Raw genomic sequence first — 18,952 nt, 5'->3', positions numbered from 1 at the left:
CTGTCAGACAAAAAAAAAAAAAGGGACGCTACCATATTATATTCATCTGTGAACACTATAAGTAACTAATTACCCTCCTCCCACTAAGCTTAATTGGTCTTCATTACTTGTGTTACTTTTATTCCATGAATCATAAAATTCATCTGAAACCACATTTGATGCCCTGGGCACAAAAATGATTCACTTTGGTGCAGATAACAGATATAGGAAGGTCATGTCTGGCCCAGTACCCCAGCCTTTCCAGGTGGGAATGTCCTGCCAAGAGACTTCCCTTAGCTTTCAGAGCCTTTGACAGCCCTGATGATCAGTCAGAGGTAGAAGCTGAGAGAAGGCTTGGTGCAAAAAGATATTAGAATTAGGGTCAGCTAGGTAGTGCAGTGGATAGAGCACCTGCCCTAGATTCAGGAGGACCTGAGTTCAGATCCAGCCTCAGACACTTGACACTTACTAGCTGTGTGACCCTGGGCAAGTCACTTAACCCTCATTGCCTGGCCAAAAAAAAAAATATTAGAATCTCTTTATGGCAGCCCCCCTGCCTTGCAAGAAACAAGCACTTTCTTTTTCCCTGTGTGGCCTCACAGACAACAAACAAGGCATGTCGTCCAAGGCTTCTGGGGGGTCCTTGACCAAGTTACAAATTCTCTAACTCCATGTCAACATGAAAAGTTTGGACCCAGTGACCCCTCAGGTGCCCCATCCATTTCTAAAATTCCAGAACCTGCCCAGGACCTTTGCTTTGTATTGCTGGTTTCCTGTTTTTGACCTAAGTTTGACATTTCAAAGAGTCATACAGGGCCATCAGCCCCCTAGAGCTGGAAGGGGCCTCACAGACCACCCAACTCCACCATTTCAGAGAAGAGGAAAAGGAGCCAAAGACACAGATAGTAGGTGACAAGGACAAGAGTCGAACTCAGTTCTTCTGGGTCTGAATCTTGGAGCTTTCTGTCTCAACCTGGAGACAACAGCAGCAGCTGGCATTTCTATAATGGCTACTGTGTGGCAGGACACTTTCCAAATATGATTTCATTTCATCTGAACAACCACCCTAGGAGGTGGATGCTATTATGATCTCCCTTTACAGTTGGGGAAACTGAGGCAGGCAGAGGTGAAGTGACTTGCCCAGAGTCACACTGCTAGTAAGTGAGGCTGGGTTTGAACTCAGGTCTTTCTGACTCCAGGACCAGCACCACCTAATTGCCCTGGCATCATTTACTTTGCCTTGAGGGTTTTAATCAGGGTGGGGACTTGACTCCCATTAGGAATCACTTTCCCCCTCCATGCTCTGGGGGTAGCAGCTGCCCAGTGGATCCCCTCTGTTGGAAGACATTCACGGTGGACAGAGCTGACTGGGGAATTATTTCAGATCAGGTCACATTGATCTGAGTGTCTTTAGGAAATGAGATTAGAACAGAGGTTTAGCAGGTAAAAGGACAATTGATTGATTGGTTGGAGGTGGCTTGGGGGCATCATTATGATACCCAGCTCTCCCAGTTCAGAAGGACACTCCCCCTCTAACCCTGAGAGCCTGGAAGGGCACAGGCTAAAGCCCTGTCCCTTTCCTCTCTTTGAATAAAAAAAAGGAGAAGCAAATGCAATGGCAAGAGACTTCACCTGGGTCAGGGGAGTTGAAATGGAGACTAATTGATTTGCCTCAGTCTGAGTCCAAGAGAATGATCGATTTGGGGTGACTGGAGAGCTAGCTAATAGAAATCAGAATTGCCCCTTTGTGTAGACCCTTGGATTCTGGCAGGAAACCAAAGGCTCTGAGCATCTGGTGGCCACTTCACCTCCATCAGTGTGGATGTAATTAGCCTGTGCCTTCCTGTGTGGATCAATACCAGGGGTTCTTACTCAGATGTGTTGGGTAAACATCCCCACCCCAAGTGAGAAGAGGAACAGGAGCCACAGAAATCTGTTCTTATGATCTCCCAAGAATCGTTTGTAGTGTCTTCATTATGCCTGTGATTTCTCTAATTCTCTGGCCACTTCACCCAGCCTTCTGCCTGATACTGGGGGTGAGGGTGGGGGGTGAAGATTGGTCTTGGAGTCAGGAACACATGAGTTACTGCCAAACTCTTGGCAGCTTTGTAACTGACCCTAGGTAAATGACTTAAGCTTTCTGTGATGCCATTTTCTCATTTGTAAAATGAGGGGCTTGGCCCCTTCCAGCTGGGAATCTGTGACCCAATGATTTCCAGGAGCAGGGCTTCCTTTGGGGGATGGGCTGGGCTGCTGGGGTCCCTTGCCTGCTCCTTTCATGAGGGCCTTCTCCTACAGACTCCTCTTAGGTGCTCTGGGGCTTCCAAGGTGGTGGGAGCCACTGACCACTGCACACTGGGAAGTGGGATCTGTCTCCTCTGTTGTTCTCCCTCTTTCTTCTGCCACAGATCTCTGAAATGAATCAGTGCATACTGGCCATTGAGTGCCTGCTGGCCCAGCTAGAGGGGAGAATCCCGCTGCCCTGGGAGGAGGTAATGCTGAGTGAGCCAAGCCTTGGGATGCCACCTTTTCTCCTGGTCCTGTCTTAGTAATGGAAATGATGCTGCTGAAATGCAAGTTTCTTGTTGATTTCAATAGCACCTTGCAGCACTGTCTCATTTTCTCCTCACAATAACCCTGGGAAGGAGGTGTTACTCTTATCCCCAGTTTACTGATGGGAGGAAACTGAGGCAGACAGTGCATGTGTGTTCTCCAAGGTTATAGAGTCAGTAAATGTTTGAGGCTGGATTTACACTTAGGTCTTCCTGATGTCAGGGCTGCAGCTCTATCCACTGGGCCACCTGGCTACTTGAATAGATGCTTGTTGAATAAATTCAGTCTATACCTCTGTGATGTATGAGACACATGGCAGCATGGAATAGTGGACAGATGGCCAGCTTGGAGGCAGGAAGACCTGGGTTCAAGTCCTACTTCCAACACAAACTGGCTGGGTGATACCAGGCAAGTCACTTAACTAGGCAATGGACCACTAACCCTTCTGACTCTGAGTCTATGATCCCGAGAACCTACAGGCTTTTGCAAGCTGTCTGGTCCTGGGCAAGTCACATCATCTCTCCAAGCCTCAGTTGTCCCTAAGAAGGTAATAATGAGAGCACCTGCTTCACCAGGTGATTGTGAGAACAAATGAGATAACCCAGGTGAAGTGCTTGGCAAGCCTTAGCAGGTAAAAGTACCCTAGAAATGTTAGCTGTTATTATTATTATTACTCATTGTTAGAAAGACCTTGAATGAATGAATGATGAATCATTTCTTAAGGACCTTCTAGATGCTAGGCCCTGGGCTAAGCCCTAGAAAATACAAATAGAAGCAAAACAGACCCTGCCTTCCAGGAGCTTTGCATTCTTTTTTTTTTTTTAATTAATAAAGTATTTTATTTTTTTCCGTTACATGTAAAGATAGTTCTCAACTTTTGTTTATACAAGCTTTACAATTTCAGATTTTTCTCCCTCCCTCCCCCCTCCCCTAGACAGCAGGTAATCTGATATAGGTTATATAAATATATACACATAATAACATTAATCCTATTTCTGCATTAGTCATGTTATAAGAGAAAAATCAGAGCAATGATGAAAAACCTCAAAATAGAAAAAAAAACAGCATCAAAAACAAAAGAAATAGTATGGTCCATTCAGCATCTATACTCCGCAGTTCTTTTTTTTTTTTTCTTGGATTTGGAGATCCTCTTCCATCACGAGTTCCCTGGAACTCTTCTGTGCCATTGCATTGGTGAGAAGAATATAGTCCATCACAGTAGATCAACACTCAATGTTGATGATACTGTGTACAGTGTTCTTCTGGTTCTGCTCATCTCACTCATCATCAGCTCACGCAAGACCCTCCAGGTTTCTTTGAACTCCTCCTGCTCATCATTTCTTACAGCACAATAGTATTCCATTGTATTCATATACCACAACTTGTCCAGTCATTCCCCAATGGATGGGCACCCCCTCAACTTCCAATTCCTTGCCACCACGTAAAGAGCAGCTATAAATATTTTTGTACATGTGGGTCCCTCTCCCCTTTCCATGATTTCTTTGGGAAAAAGACCCAAAAGTGGTATTGCTGGGTCAATGCACAGCTTTATTGCCCTTTGGGCATAATTCCAAATTGCTCTCCAGAATGGTTGGATCAGTTCACAGAGGGGCTTTGCATTCTAATGGAGGAAAACAAGACACAAAAAAGGAGCTGGGTGTGGTGGGTGGTGAGAACTGCTGGGAGGAAGCAGGGAGCCCTGGTTGTGGGAAAGATAAGGCAGAAATAGAACCCAGGTGCAGAGACCAAAGTCCTGGTGGCAGGGAGATGAGGGACATAAGGCCTAAGTGCTGGCAGCATGGTTTGGCAAGAGATCCAGCTAAGCCAGTCAATCCTGAAAACAGTCCATGAAACTCTGCTTTCAAAAAGTGTTTCCTAAGAAGCCACCCAGGACCCCTGCAACCAGTCAAGAATTCCCTTAAGCCATACATCTAGTTCAGCTCCCTCCTTTTGCAGATGAGGAAACTGAGATCCAGAGAAGGAAAATGACTTGCCTGAAATCCCAAGGGGAAAAGGCAGGATTTGAACTCAGGCCCCCTGACTCCAAACTATCTCTCCACTGCATCAGACAGTATATGATGTTGATGTCAATCAATCAAGGAACATTTATTAAGTGCTTCCTATGTGCTAAGCACTGTACTAAGCCATAGGATACAAAGACAGAAATGAAACAGCCCCTGCCCTTAAGAGACTCACAATCAATATGAGAAACAACATGTGCATATTCAAGGATATAGGTAATATACTCAAAATTAATACCACAGTTTCACAAGAGAGTATATGGCATGTAACTAATGGGTCATTTATGTTTTAAATAAACCAATAGGGCAAGATCAGGCACAAGATTTCATCAGTGTGGGAATATCCTCCAATGGCTTCAGATCCCAAATGGTCAGTCATATCATACCTGCAAGCTCACAGCCAAGGGACTTGCCCACAGTCACCTAGCTGTTCTGTATCAGAAGCATGAATTGAACCTAGGTCTTCCAAGGACAACTTCTCCCACATCACCACTTAACTTATGGAAGTCATCTTTGTCTCTTGTCAGTCCAGCTTTTTACCAGGAACAAGCTTTCCAAGAACAGTCATGCAACCAACACCACTGTCCCTGGACAGGACCTGTCAATCATTGGCCAATCGCTATTCCCTCTGACTTCCTAGTCCACATTCTCCTTCCTGATGACCAGTCCCCTCTATGTGCTGTCTTCAGTCCCAGAACACAAGTTCCTTGAGAGCAGGGACAGTCCCCCTTGCTTGAGCTTGCATTTCCATTGCTTAGCACAGGGCCAGACACCTAGAAAGTTCTTCATGAATGCTTCTTCCATTCCTTCATTCATGCATTCAGGCTGCCAGAGATCACCTTTCTTATTTCTGATCCTCAAAAGATTTCTCATTTTATTGCCATGACCACTGCCTTCACCAGCACAGATGGTGCCCTCCTCCATGCCTTAAGTGTTGTTTGTCATGTTGTTGTTGCTGTTGCTGCCACCCCCCCACACACAACCCCCCAAAAGCCACCATCTAGTGGCCAGGGTCTAATGATGAGTCCCTCCTGATAGACTAATAAATGTTTTTAGAATCTGGTGTGAAAGAAAAAATACTGGCCCTGGGGTTCACCAGGTGACTGGTCTCTAGACATCAAATCTGGCTGGTTCTCATTGGGCACAGGAATCTTACTGGAGCCTATGCCCTGCTCCCAGAGCTTTAGGGAACCTGAAGTCACCTTCATATAAGAATGAGCCTAGGGGTAGCTAGGTGGGGCAGTAGATAGAGCACCCGCCCTGGTTTCAGGAGAACCTGAGTTCAAATTCAACTTCAGACACTTGACACTTACTAGCTGTGTGACCTTGGGCAAGTCACTGTTAAGGGCTAAAATTCTAGCTAGTCTGTCTAAAATATCTAATGAGTGGTCGCCAATAAATTATAAGCTTTAGCAAGAGTTAGGCTTTTAAGCATTTATTAAGGAAAACAAGAATTTGGTAAAGCGAGAGAGAAAGGCCTAGATTTCTATCTATTAAAGGGAGAGCACATTTTTAGCTCCCTTCTCTGCCAGCGTCCCCAGGAAAGAGAGCGAGACTGAGCGCCAGTCTCTTCCTTCCTCCTCCCACTAGCCCGTGTCACTTCCTGACGCCAAAGAAAAGACTCCTGGTCTTGCCCTCAAAGACCTTCACTTCATGGGCGGAACTCTTCTACAGTAAGTCTCCAGCAGGTGGCGTTATTCCAATCATTACATCACTTAACCCCAATTGCCTCACCAAAAACCAAACAAACAAAAAGAATGAGCCTAGCCCCTAGTAAATGCTATATGAATGTTAGCAATCATTATTCTTTTATGTATATATCTACATTTACATATTCACACGCTGGGGACCTGGAACCTGCTCTCAGAGAAAGACACCAGTTAGGGTAACCAGGAAAGGCTTCTTGTAGAAGGTGATATTTTAACTGAATCATGAAGAAAAAAAGCAGAAGAGAGAGTTGGAGAGTGAGAGCATTCCAGGCCCTGGAGGACAGAGTCTCTGGGTCATTGAAGGAATGTAGGGAGGTGAGTGGGAAAAAAAACCGAAAAGGTAGGAAAGGGTGGTCTTAAGAAGGACTTTAAAAGCTGAAAAAGGGTGATTGTATTTTCTCTCTCAGGTTTCATGGAGGGGCGGTGTTGGTGGAGAATGACGTCATCACCGCTGAGCTTGGGGCTCGTAGTTGAATGGGCGGCTGCTTCTGTATCTGCTCTGGCTTGTAGCCGACTGGTTAGACCCCCTGGTTATTTAAGAGTCGAATCCCCACTCTGACCCCTAGGAGCTAGATTCACTTTATAATAATTAGCTTTGTTACCTTCTTGAATTAATTCACTTTCCCTCCCCAGCTTCAGTTTACTTCCCTAAGCAAAGGAGGGGTCAGAGAAAGTGCCCTGTAGGTCTCTTATCCCCACCCTCACGACTGCCTCGGGAGGAAGCTCATTTTTGCAAGTGTATCCATGACTCGGCACTGAGAACGCTGGAAGTTTGTTTGCCTGTTTTTCCTGGGCCTTTGATTCTAGGAGGAATTCCTTCGTTCATGGAGATTTGCCATTTTCTAAAGGTGATGCAGCCGTCTCTCCTCCTATTCAACTCTGCCCTCTCTCCTTGTCCATTTCCAGCATCTGTCCAGCATTGAGGCCATCTCCCGAACTCTTCCTCAGGCACCACCAACCGCCGAGGGGCCGGCCCCCGACGCCTACTCCGGGGGTTCAGGGAAATGGGCTCTAGGCTGAGAATCCAGGACTTGGGTTTGAATCGGGACTCCTTGCTTAGCCTCCCTCCTGTCCTTAATCTTTTTTTTTTTAAAGAAAGTTATCAAAAAGCTGCGTGTCGTTTTTACTTTTATTCTACGTATTGTCCTCTCCTTGGTTGGTTGGTTGGTTTTTTGCCTTTAAATGAACCAGAGGGTGCCTTTGCTCATTTGGGTCTAATTGGTTTTAGGGAGGAGAGCCTGGTGCTGGGGGTGGAGCCGCGGAAGGGGAGGGGAAGGCAGACGTGGGGAGGGGAGAAGGAAAAAGAGGAAGGGGAAAAGAGAGAGCGGGTGGGGGCTGCCATACTTAGCGCCTTGCCAGCCGAGGCGCAACAAGGCCAGTTCTAGGTGACAGCCTTGTCCTGGTGATCAACCAGAAAGCAGCGCACCAATCTGGGACTCTCCCAGCGCAGCGATGCAGCCCGATCCTCATACAACGCCCGGCTTGGCTCCCACGGACCCCGCGGCCGCCGCCGCCGCCGCCGGGCCCAGTTTCACTTACCCAGGCACACCTCAGTCGGACCAGTACTCGAGGCACCCCCGGAGCAAGAGGCCCGAAGACTTCGCTTTTGGCAAAGTCCTGGGTGAAGGAGCGTTCGCCACCGTAGTGTTGGCCCGCGACCTGGCAACTTCCAAGGAGTACGCTATGAAAATCCTGGAGAAAAAGCAAATCATTAAAGAGAAGAAGGTACGATATGTCACCAGCGAACGGGATGTCCTGGCCGGCTTGGAGCACCCGTTCATCGTCAAGCTTTACTTCACTTTTCAGGACAAGGAGAAGCTTTATTTTGGCCTCAGCTATGCCAAAAATGGGGACCTGGTAACATACGTCCAGGAACTGCGTCCTTTGGACGAGGCCTGTGTCCAGTTTTATTCCGCAGAGCTGGCGTCTGCCCTGGAGTACTTGCACTCGAAGGACATCATTCACAGGGACCTGAAACCTGAAAACATTCTCTTCACTGCCGAGATGCACATTCAGGTCACAGACTTTGGATCAGCCAAAATGTTGTTCCACTCTTGTAAGAAAGCCAGGGCTAACTCCTTCGTGGGCACGGCCCAATATGTGGCCCCGGAACTCCTGGCTGAGAAAGGAGTGTGTAAGAGTTGCGACCTGTGGGCTCTGGGCTGCGTAATATATTACCTTATAGCAGGCCTATCTCCATTCCATGCTGTAAATGAGTATTTCATATTCCTCAAGATCATGAAGCTAGCTTATGACTTTCCAGAGGAATTCTTCCCAAAGGCAAAAGACCTCGTGGAAAAGTTGCTGGTTTCCGATCCCACAAAGCGTGTAGGCTGTGAAGAAATGGGGGGTTATGGAGCCCTGAAGGCCCACCCATTCTTTGAAAACATCACCTGGGACACTTTGCATCTTCAGTCACCTCCACAGGTCAAGAGACCTTTAATCTCTACATCTGAAGATGAAAATTACTTTTGGAACTTATGACATTCTCCACACCTATCACCTGATAGACCCAAGTGGGAATGCTCTTAAATGGTACCCAAAGATCCTGTCAGCACAAATGCCAGCACCTTCCCCAGGCAACTGTCTAGGAAAGCCCTGGGTGCCACTCTCTGCCTCATGGACTCTTTGACCCTTAGAAAGAAGCTTCCATTGCCAGCACAGCCATCCCAGTCCTGCTTTTGTCCATCCTGCTTTCCCCACCTGCTTCTGCTGATCACTGAAGCCTGGGGATCCTTTAATGCCTCTGCTGAAGCTTGATTTTAATGTTATTTTATTCTATTCTCCTGTTCCACTTTAAATGTGTGTGTGTGTGTGTGTGTGAGTGTGTGTGATCAGAAATAAACTTGACTTCTAACTAACTTCTTGCTGTTTTATGTGTTTGGGTTATCTTCCCTCATCCTTCTGATGAATAAGATGAGTAGATTAAAGGGAGATTGAAGGGAGTGAGGTAGAAGAGAGGAAGAGAATGTTTGGCAGCACAGGCATGTAAAGTGTTTGGAAAACCTTAAAGAAAGGAATGATGCTGGGGATGGTGGGGATGGAGGGATTGGTGGGGTGGTGATAATGGATTTTCTGAAGCCACTTTGTTTATGTAATGGGTATACATTGATCCCCCTCGTTATCTTATCTAGTCCCCCTTTCACTAATGATACTTACTTTGGAAGGTGGACACGGGCCCAGTCGTTAGGCCTCATCTGTTATTGTTATCTGTTATCTGTGTTATATGTGTACAATCACATTAAACATTTCTGCATTAGTCATGTTGTGAAAGAAGAATCAGAACAAAAGGGGAAAACCTCAAAAAAAAAAGGGAGGGAGGGGGAAAGAAACAGTGGTTCAATCTGCATCTAGATTCCACAGGGTTTGTTTTTTTTCTGGATGTGGGGTGCATTTTCCATCATGAGTCTTTTGGAATTATCTTGTACCATGATGTTGTTGAGAAGAGTTAAGTATCACAGTTGATTATCACACAATGTTGCTGTTATTGTGAACAATGTTCTCCTGGTTCTGCTCATCTCATTAAGCATCAATTCATGTAAGTCCTTCCAGGTTTCTCTGAAATCTGCCTGTTCATTGTTTCTTAAAGCACAATAGTATTCCGTTACATTCATATACCAGAACTTGTTTAGCCATTCTCCAATTGATGGGCATGCCCTCAATTTCCAATTCTTTGCCACAACAAAAAGAGCAGGGAAGTCAGGGATTATAAAAGGCATAGATGATGAAGAGAGAGGACATTCCAGGCATGGGGGACAGTGAGGGCAAATGTCTAGAGGTAGGAAATGTTGGGCTATGACATATATAGAGGAAAATAAAGTAAAAGAAGACTGGAAAGGGAGGATGAGGCCACTTTGTAAAGGGCTTTATATGTCAAACAGCCATTTCTATTTACTCCTCTGGGTGATAGGGAACCAGTGGAGTTTCTTGAGTTGGAAATGACATGGACACAGCTGCATTTTAGGACAATCTGGTCACTATATGAAAGGTGAATTGGAGAGAATGAATGGATGCAGGCAGACTAACAGTTATTATTATAGTAAAAACTAACATTGGTGATTTAAAGGTACATTATCTTTACCTGTTTTAGGTGCTCTGAGATGATCTCATTGATACAATTAGGAGGCCATTGCAATAGTCTAAGTTGTGAGAAAATAATAGGGTTTTGGTAACACCCAAAGGCCCCTGCTCCAGGATTGACTAGATTAAGACTGATTGGATTGAATTCTGGGGGCAGCTAGGTGGCAAAGTGGATAAAGCACTGGCCCTGGATTCAGGAGGACCTGAGTTCAAATACAGCCTCAGACACTTGACAGGCTGTGTGACCCTGGGCAAGTCACTTAACCCCCATTGCCCTGCAAAAAAAAAACAAACAAAAAAAGATTGATTGGATTCTGTGTGACCCTAGGCAAGTCACTTAACCCCCACTAAAAAAAAATTTTTTTAAAAAAAGATTGATTGGATTGGGGGCAGCTAGGTGTTGCAGTGGATAAAGCACCCACCCTCAGGAGTACCTGAGTTCGTATCCGCCCTCAGACACTTGATACTTACTAGCTATGTGACCCTGGGCAAGTGTCACTTAACTCCCATAACCCTGAAAAAAAAAAAAAAGATTGATTGGATTGAGTGATTTAGCTGTTTAACTCACTTAAAACCACACCTGCCTGGCCCTCAAGAGGGTGTGTTCTCAGAGGGTGTGAACTCTGACCTCAACACTGGACCACCCTCAAGTCCAGTGAACCAATGGATTTGGTTGATGCTAGTCCTCCAGACCCAGAAAGAGCATCCACTCTCAGTTAGACTCTGTCGGAGGCGCTCTTGGTGGCAGAGGACTTGGAGGAAGAAGCAGGCCAGGCTGAGACCTATTTTTCCTCTAGTCTAGAAGGCCAGGTTGAGCCCTATTTTCTCCTCTAGGCTAGATAGGCCTTTTCTTTTTTTCTTTCTTGTTTTTTTTAGTGAGTCAATTGGGGTTAAGTGACTTGCCCAGGGTCACACAGCTAGTAAATGTTAAGTGTCTGAGGCCGGATTTGAACTCAGGTCCTCCTGAATCCAGGGCTGGTGCGTTTTCCACTGTGCCACCTAACTTCACCCTTGTATTGCTTTTCTAACCATCATTGCTACTATTATAATGAAAAGAAAGAATTATGAAAGGATCAACATATAGGGGTGTGTGTGTGTGTGTGTGTGTGTGTGTGTGTGTGTGTGTGTGTGTGTGTGTGTGTGTGTGTAGGGATCCAGGGCTGCTTCATTACCAAAGAAGTTGAAAGACCAGACTATGCTTTAGGAAGCTCACTTTGCCACTCTGGTACATAATATCTCAATTCTGCATCTTTCCCCACTATTGCTGTTGAGACATCAAGGGAAATAAGTAGTCTGGCATTCAAGACCCTCCATCATAGCTTTCTGGTCCTATCCTTCTCCCCTTGTTGCCTTCTCTACTCCAGACAAATGAGTCTACTTTCCCTCCCCCCAAACACCCCTAGCACATTCCTACCTCCACGCTTTTACTCATGCAGTTTCCTATGCAAGGAACTCCCATCCATCCTTTAAATCCCAGCTCAGGCCTTTTAACTCTCAATCGGGTGATCTTTCTCCCATACCACACTGGCTCTCAGAGACCACGCAGCAATTTTTTTAACATTTTCAATGTAATCCCTGACTAGTTTAGGACTCTATCAGCTATACTTTTTTTTTAAGTGAAGCAATTGGGGTTAAGTGACTTGCCCAGGGTCACACAGCTAGTAAGTGTCAAGTGTCTGAGGCCAGATTTGAACTCGGGTCCTCCTGAATCCAGGGCCTGTGCTTTATCCACTGCACCACCTGGCTGCCCCTCCCCTTCCCTTTTTATCAGTCTCACAAAATCAAAATCAGAGTTGAGGGATTCTACCTTCTCCCCCACATTCATGATCATCATGCTAGTCACCCCCAAGCAATGGTCCCATCCTATCAGAGCCAATAAAAGCCAGTCCTTGAAATGCATTGCAAGCCTGAGCTCCTTCTGGGTCTCTCCTCCTCAGTGGCCAGCCTTTGCTTCTGCCTCTTGCCCATGTCTTCTGAGAGGTGGCCAACAAGTTCCCTGTGCAGCCACATCGATCTCCTAAGTGATTTCTTCTTTTCTTCTTCATGGGAATCATTTATGTTTGTGCCCAACCTTGAGACCATTCCATCCCTCCTGAGCCAACTGATCTTGAAGAATGGTCCAGTTTTTTAAGGTGACATTCTCCAAACTTCCTCTTTGAAAATCAAGGCTCTGTCTGGCTATACCCTTATTGACCACGAAATCTAAGATTAAGTGGTCATTTCCTCCCAAAATTCCTTTCATGTCGGTTCTTAGCAACCAGCACCTCCTCATTTAATTGAACCCAGTCTAGCACTTTCCCCTTCCTTCATCTTTTGAAGACAGAAATAGCAAAGTCATTTCAACAGTACTCAAGGATTTCAGGAAAATGGTCATAGACATTGATTTGCCTTTGAACGCTGAGGATAATGGATCTTAGAGGAGGTGGGTGCTAGGATGAGAATGCTTCATTTCCTGGAGGCCCCAAGGACCCTGCACACAAAGTAAAGTTAACCTGCTTAAAGGCTATTAAGTCTCAATGAAAATTTGGGGGGATCAAATTATATCCCTGGTGATTCAAAAAAACCAAATCCCTGCCTTTTTTAATGCCTGTCCCCTAATGAGATTAGGGAGGGGGAACTGACAGTACTTGGTCGTAGAGAGGTTGTGTATGCCTATGACCTAATCTGGGAAGGAGAATATAAAAGGAGAGGCCCCAGGCATAGCAGCTCAGCTTGGACTCAGACCCCAGCAGGACCACCTGCCCAGAAGCTCAGCTCTTCCTGTCTTTCCTGAGAGACACTGTAAGTATACTCTACCCAAATGAGAGATCTGAGAGGGATGAAGGAAATAGGCACCTACTACCCTTCAACAACCTATGTGTTCTGAGGCGCTCTCTGGGGCTACAAGGGTGTGAGCCAGCGTTTAGAACAGGGGAGTGAGGGAGGAAGAAGGTAGCGATAACACGGGGAGATTGCTCTGCTTTGCATGCAGCCATGATTTGTCCACTAGGTCTGAAACAGGGGCAGCCAGGTGGTGCAATGGATAGAACACTGTCCCTGAAGTTGGGAGGACCTGAGTTCAAATCTCACCTCAGATGCTTACTAACTGTGACCCTGGGCAAGTCACTTAATCCCAATTGCCTGATCTTGCCACTGGACCTAGATGGCTATAGAAGAGAGAGTGAGGCTGGTGACTTTGCACAGCCCCACCTCACTTAACTCCAAGTCACTGCAAATCATGACATGCCCTTCTGATGTCACGGTCCTTCATGGAAAAGGAAGGGCAAACAACGGGTCTATACTATCACCTATGATCATTGTGCAGGAGACATTTTCCAATGGGTTTGTCCCAAAGGAGAAGAGATTGAGTTTCCCAAAGGCCTTCTGATTTTGCCAACTTTGGTTAGATTATTATTGCTAATAATTAATATTATATTAATATAATAGGTAGTATTTCCATAGTACTTTAGGATTTGCAAAGCCCCTTACATACAGCATCTCATTTGATCCTCCCAACAACCGTGAGGTGGTTGCTATTATTATCCCAATTTTACAGATGAGGAAACTGAGTCTGCTGGAGGCGAAGTGACTCCTGAGATAATGTCTGAGTCAGAATTGGAACTTGGGTCTTCCTGCCTTTCAACCTCTTGCACCTTAAAATCTAATGCTAGGGGCAGCTAGGTGGCACAGTGGATAGAGCACTGGCCTTGGATTCAGGAGGACCTGAGTTCAAATCTGGCCTCAGATCCTTGACACTTACTAGCTATGTGACCCTGGGCAAGTCACTTAACCCCAATTGCCTCACCAAAAAAAAAAAAAAATCTAATGCTAATGATCCTGCCACCTGCAGAAATCAGAGAAGCCCATTTCAGATTGAAAACCACTGGACTGAAAAAAGTGAGGCAGTCAGCAGAGAATTGTGGGTGGTTGTTTTTTTAAAGTTTTTATAACTTGTAAATTTGAAGGCTTTTGTAACCTATAAATTTCAAAGCTTTAAAAACTAACTCATAAATTTCTTTGTAGTATTTATACTAATATAACTTTTTCCATTCTCTTTGGACTTGGTGTGAGTAGTCCTGGCTGCTTATTAATTAAACGATCTCATCTCTCCCCTGAGATTCAGCAAACAAATTCAATTCGACAAATGTTTATTAAGTGCTTATATGTGCAAGACAGTGGGGGGAAACATGTCTCATTTGATTCTCATAATTACACTTGGAAGAAGATATTAACATTCCCCATTTTACAGAAAGGAAAACTGGGGCTCAGAGAGGCTCAAAGACTTTAACTAGTGTCAGAGGTGGGATTCAAACCCAGGTCTGAGAACCTGCAAACCAGTTCCCCATGGCCCCATTGGTCCTCTGTTGACCTCTCAAGCAAGATTCTTTCTGAGAGATACTGTGATCTATGATCATTGTGCAGGAGACATTTTCCAATGGGTTTGTCCCAAAGGAGAAGAGATTGAGTTTCCCAAAGGCCTTCTGATTTTGCCAACTTTGGTTAGATTATTATTGCTAATAATTAATATTATATTAATATAATAGGTAGTATTTCCATAGTACTTTAGGATTTGCAAAGCCCCTTACATACAGCATCTCATTTGATCCTCCCAACAACCGTGAGGTGGTTGCTATTATTATCCCAATTTTACAGATGAGGAAACTGAGTCTGCTGGAGGCGAAGTGACTCCTGAGATAATGTCTGAGTCAGAATTGGAACTTGGGTCTTCCTGCCTTTCAACCTCTTGCACCTTAAAATCTAATGCTAGGGGCAGCTAGGTGGCACAGTGGATAGAGCACTGGCCTTGGATTCAGGAGGACCTGAGTTCAAATCTGGCCTCAGATCCTTGACACTTACTAGCTATGTGACCCTGGGCAAGTCACTTAACCCCAATTGCCTCACCAAAAAAAAAAAAAAAATCTAATGCTAATGATCCTGCCACCTGCAGAAATCAGAGAAGCCCATTTCAGATTGAAAACCACTGGACTGAAAAAAGTGAGGCAGTCAGCAGAGAATTGTGGGTGGTTGTTTTTTTAAAGTTTTTATAACTTGTAAATTTGAAGGCTTTTGTAACCTATAAATTTCAAAGCTTTAAAAACTAACTCATAAATTTCTTTGTAGTATTTATACTAATATAACTTTTTCCATTCTCTTTGGACTTGGTGTGAGTAGTCCTGGCTGCTTATTAATTAAACGATCTCATCTCTCCCCTGAGATTCAGCAAACAAATTCAATTCGACAAATGTTTATTAAGTGCTTATATGTGCAAGACAGTGGGGGGAAACATGTCTCATTTGATTCTCATAATTACACTTGGAAGAAGATATTAACATTCCCCATTTTACAGAAAGGAAAACTGGGGCTCAGAGAGGCTCAAAGACTTTAACTAGTGTCAGAGGTGGGATTCAAACCCAGGTCTGAGAACCTGCAAACCAGTTCCCCATGGCCCCATTGGTCCTCTGTTGACCTCTCAAGCAAGATTCTTTCTGAGAGATACTGTGATCTATACATATTGTCTAATGGGAATAAGAGTGATTTTCTCTACTCTCCTGTGTTTCCAGTGATGATAATAATCTTCTTCATCTTCTTGTTTGAGAATAAAGACAAGTGACCTTTTCCAAGCAATGATGCATGATTCTGTCTAAGTGCAGCTGTTTGGATGACCTGAGAACATACTTGTGATTTACATTTGGATATACATATGTATATTATGCATATATATATATTTATATTATATTCGGTATACATATGTATAGAGGCAGAGCAAGAGAAAGACAGAGAGGGAGAGACAGAAAAAAGCCAGAAGAAAGGCAGAGAGAGACAAGGAGAGACAAAGACACAGAGAGGCATAGAAAGAGGAGAGAGAAGAGAGGTGAATGTGGCGAGACAGACTGAAAAACAGCAGAGACATAGAGAGGCAGAGGAAGACAGGGAAGAGAAACACACAGAATGGAGCGACAGATGAAGTGACCTGTCCCCGGTCCCAAAGCCAGTAAGCTCCACACACCGGCTGCCTCACATGGGTTTGAGAATCTTTGTGGGCTCAAGAGCTAAGAGAAATACAGGTTTCAATGCTAAAGTTGCAATGTTATTTATCTCCATTAATGAATTCTCTCTAAGGTTTGCAAGTCCTTTCCAAACATATCTCATCTGATCTTTGCTAAAGGCCCAGTGAGACAGTTACTTTAGGTTTTATTATCACCACTTGAAAGATAAGGAAAAGTGCCTTGAGAGAGGTCCCAGTGTCAGAAACAAGTTTTCAGAAAGTGTCTTGTGATCCCACGTCCAGACTTTATCTTGAACACTATCTATCTACCAGAGTCTGCAACCTTGGCAAGTGTGGGCTCTCTCCCTGTCTGTCTCCTCCTCCTCCTTCTCTCTCTGTTTCCTCCCCTCTCTTTCTCTATCTCCTCTTTCTGTCTGTCTGTCTGTCTGTCTGTCTGTCTGTCTGTCTGTCTGTCTGTCTGTCTGTCTGTGTCTCTTTCCCCACCCCATTCACTTTCACAGGGGAGGCAGCTCACGGCATGGGAAAGACCATTTGTTTTAGAGCTGGTGGGTCTAAAGTCAGATCTTGGTTCCCCAGTTCACTCCCTGGGTCACCTTCAACAAGTGACTCCCTTTTTCTGAGCCTGTTTCCCTCTCTGTAAGGGGTGGGGGTGGGGGGAGAGAGAGTAGCCTCCCAGCCTCTAAGCCCTGGGATTGGAGCTGCTCCCTCCCTAAAATCCTGGCTCTCTCCACCCCTAGGTGAGGTGTACATCTCCCTGAGTTCTGAACTGAGCTGCTCATCGACAGAATCCAACGCGATGAAATTTCTCCCAGTCTGCCTCATGTACCTGCTGCTCACCTGGCTGGCCCCGCCCACGGCCGAATGCCGGCTCCATGACCGGTCCATGGAGATCAGGAGTGAGTACGCAAACGCTGCCTCTGTCAATGAGGGAGCTGACCTGACTGGCTGCTTGGGGCTCTTGAGCTTTGGTCTCTGACGCTGGGGAGCTACCTTTGGGATGGCCATTTGGAAAGGACCCCTTCCATGTTCACAGTCCATTGGGGGGGTCATCGCTCACCGTGCACTGTTGTTTGTCCCACCCCCGCACCATGACTAGGTAATTCCTCGTTTCTTCTTTGGAGAGCACCTCTCAGCCCCATTGTATCTCATAAGCCTCCTGCCTCTTCCCTTCCAGATCCTGACATTGACCCTTCCTGGTACACGGGTCGAGGAATCAGACCTGTGGGCCGCTTTGGCCGAAGAAGGGCAACCGTGGAGGGCTATCAGAGGTCAGCCTATAGACAGCATCAAAGCTGCTTCCCTGTGGAGGAGAGTAATGAGTCTGCCCAAGATGACTAAGATGCTTATGATGGGAATAAACCCAAAGGCTTCCTCTGCCCTCTCCCTTCTCTTCCACTGGCTAATTTCTTTCTCCGCAAATAAAAAGATTTGATCTTAATTAAATCAGTGTCTGTGCTCGGAACTGAGATAAACCAAAGAGTTGTTTGATGACCTGAGTTCAAACCAACTGTGTGACCATTAAATTACTTCTCACCTGTGTGACCCGGAGGAAAATTCCTCCTGTAGCCCCCTTATAGGATAATTAACCTCTTTGTTCAGGCACCCCCAACACCTAGCGCAGTGCCTGGCACACAGTAGGTGCTTAATTAAGGCATACTGATGGACTGAGTTACTGGGAGTACCCAGTGAGTGTATAACAGAGCTTAGTCACATAATCAGCCTGGGAGCCTTGGGTTTGCACCTGACATAGACTTGAGTGTTATAGGTTGATAAGTTACATTACACTGATGATGTGCCAAACACCACTATCTCCACACCTGGAAAGCCATACACTCAAGTCACCCAGGATCTGATCTGGCATGGTCAAGGGGTATAGGGGTCTTTGAAAAAAAAAATACCCTATAGGATCATGGGAGCACAGCTCTGGAGCTAAAAGGGACCTCAGAGCTTCTCCCAACTCCCTCATTTTACAGATATGGAAACTGAGGCAGACAGGAGGGAATTGCCTTGTCCAAGGTCACACAGGTAATAAGTGCTACAGAAGGGATTTGACTTTAAGTTTGGCGACTCTAATTGAATAGCCTAGATTAGTGCGCATCCTCCTTTAGAGCTCGTGACTCCGTTTCCTCAGGTAGACACCTTATTCCTGCCTTCCTGCTTTGCCCTCCCCAATTTTCAGAGCTTTCCCTGGAGTCTCTCTGAGTAAACTGCCTCATTAGACTTCACATTGAGTTACACAGCCTTCCCTACGTGATGAGACCCTTGGTTGGGAAAGACGGCTCCCTGGGACTGTGAGAATACAAGGGGTGAGGAAAGTGCTGACTTCTTCAGTGCTCAGTTGATGGAGGCAAAAGTGGAGAAAGAAGGGAAAGAAGAGGAGGAGGGGGAGGAAAGAGAGGGGGAGGGGAAGAAAGAGGACGAGGGGGAAGGAGGAAGAAGAGGAGGAGGTGGTGGTAGCATCCAAGGCAAAGACCTGAGATGTTCCAACTTGAAAAAAATAAAATAAAATTGTATTGATGTTCTGTTCTCACATCACCTACATTTCCCAATGTATCCCTTCTCCCAGAGGGCCATCCCTTCTTTTTTTTTTTAGTGAGGCAATTGGGGTTAAGTGACTTGCCCGG

At 45.5% G+C, this 18,952-nt stretch overlaps 2 protein-coding genes across 3 annotated transcripts; both read left to right on the top strand.

Moving 5' to 3' along the window:
- The first annotated feature begins 7,714 nt into the window (after positions 1-7,714).
- LOC122755331 (putative 3-phosphoinositide-dependent protein kinase 2) lies at positions 7,715-8,746 on the top strand. Its single transcript, XM_044003644.1, has one exon. It carries the CDS (start codon positions 7,715-7,717, stop codon positions 8,744-8,746), a length of 1,032 nt encoding a protein of 343 aa, XP_043859579.1.
- A 4,315-nt stretch (positions 8,747-13,061) lies between these two features.
- PRLH (prolactin releasing hormone) lies at positions 13,062-17,666 on the top strand. Of its 2 annotated transcripts, none has more exons than XM_043963669.1 (3): positions 13,062-13,123; positions 17,114-17,224; positions 17,503-17,666. In XM_043963669.1, exons 2-3 carry the CDS (start codon positions 17,125-17,127, stop codon positions 17,664-17,666), a joined length of 264 nt encoding a protein of 87 aa, XP_043819604.1. In that variant the 5' UTR covers positions 13,062-13,123; positions 17,114-17,124. The 2 variants fall into 2 exon arrangements, with proteins under 2 accessions (XP_043819604.1, XP_043819603.1); XM_043963668.1 differs by having other exon boundaries at positions 13,066-13,123; positions 17,066-17,224.
- Positions 17,667-18,952: the final 1,286 nt, after the last annotated feature.

The sequence above is a fragment of the Dromiciops gliroides genome, chromosome 4, assembly GCF_019393635.1.
Source record: "Dromiciops gliroides isolate mDroGli1 chromosome 4, mDroGli1.pri, whole genome shotgun sequence".
Taxonomy (NCBI): Eukaryota; Metazoa; Chordata; class Mammalia; order Microbiotheria; family Microbiotheriidae; genus Dromiciops; species Dromiciops gliroides.
Note: the sequence above shows the minus strand (reverse complement) of the source record. Positions and strands in the feature narration are given on the sequence as shown.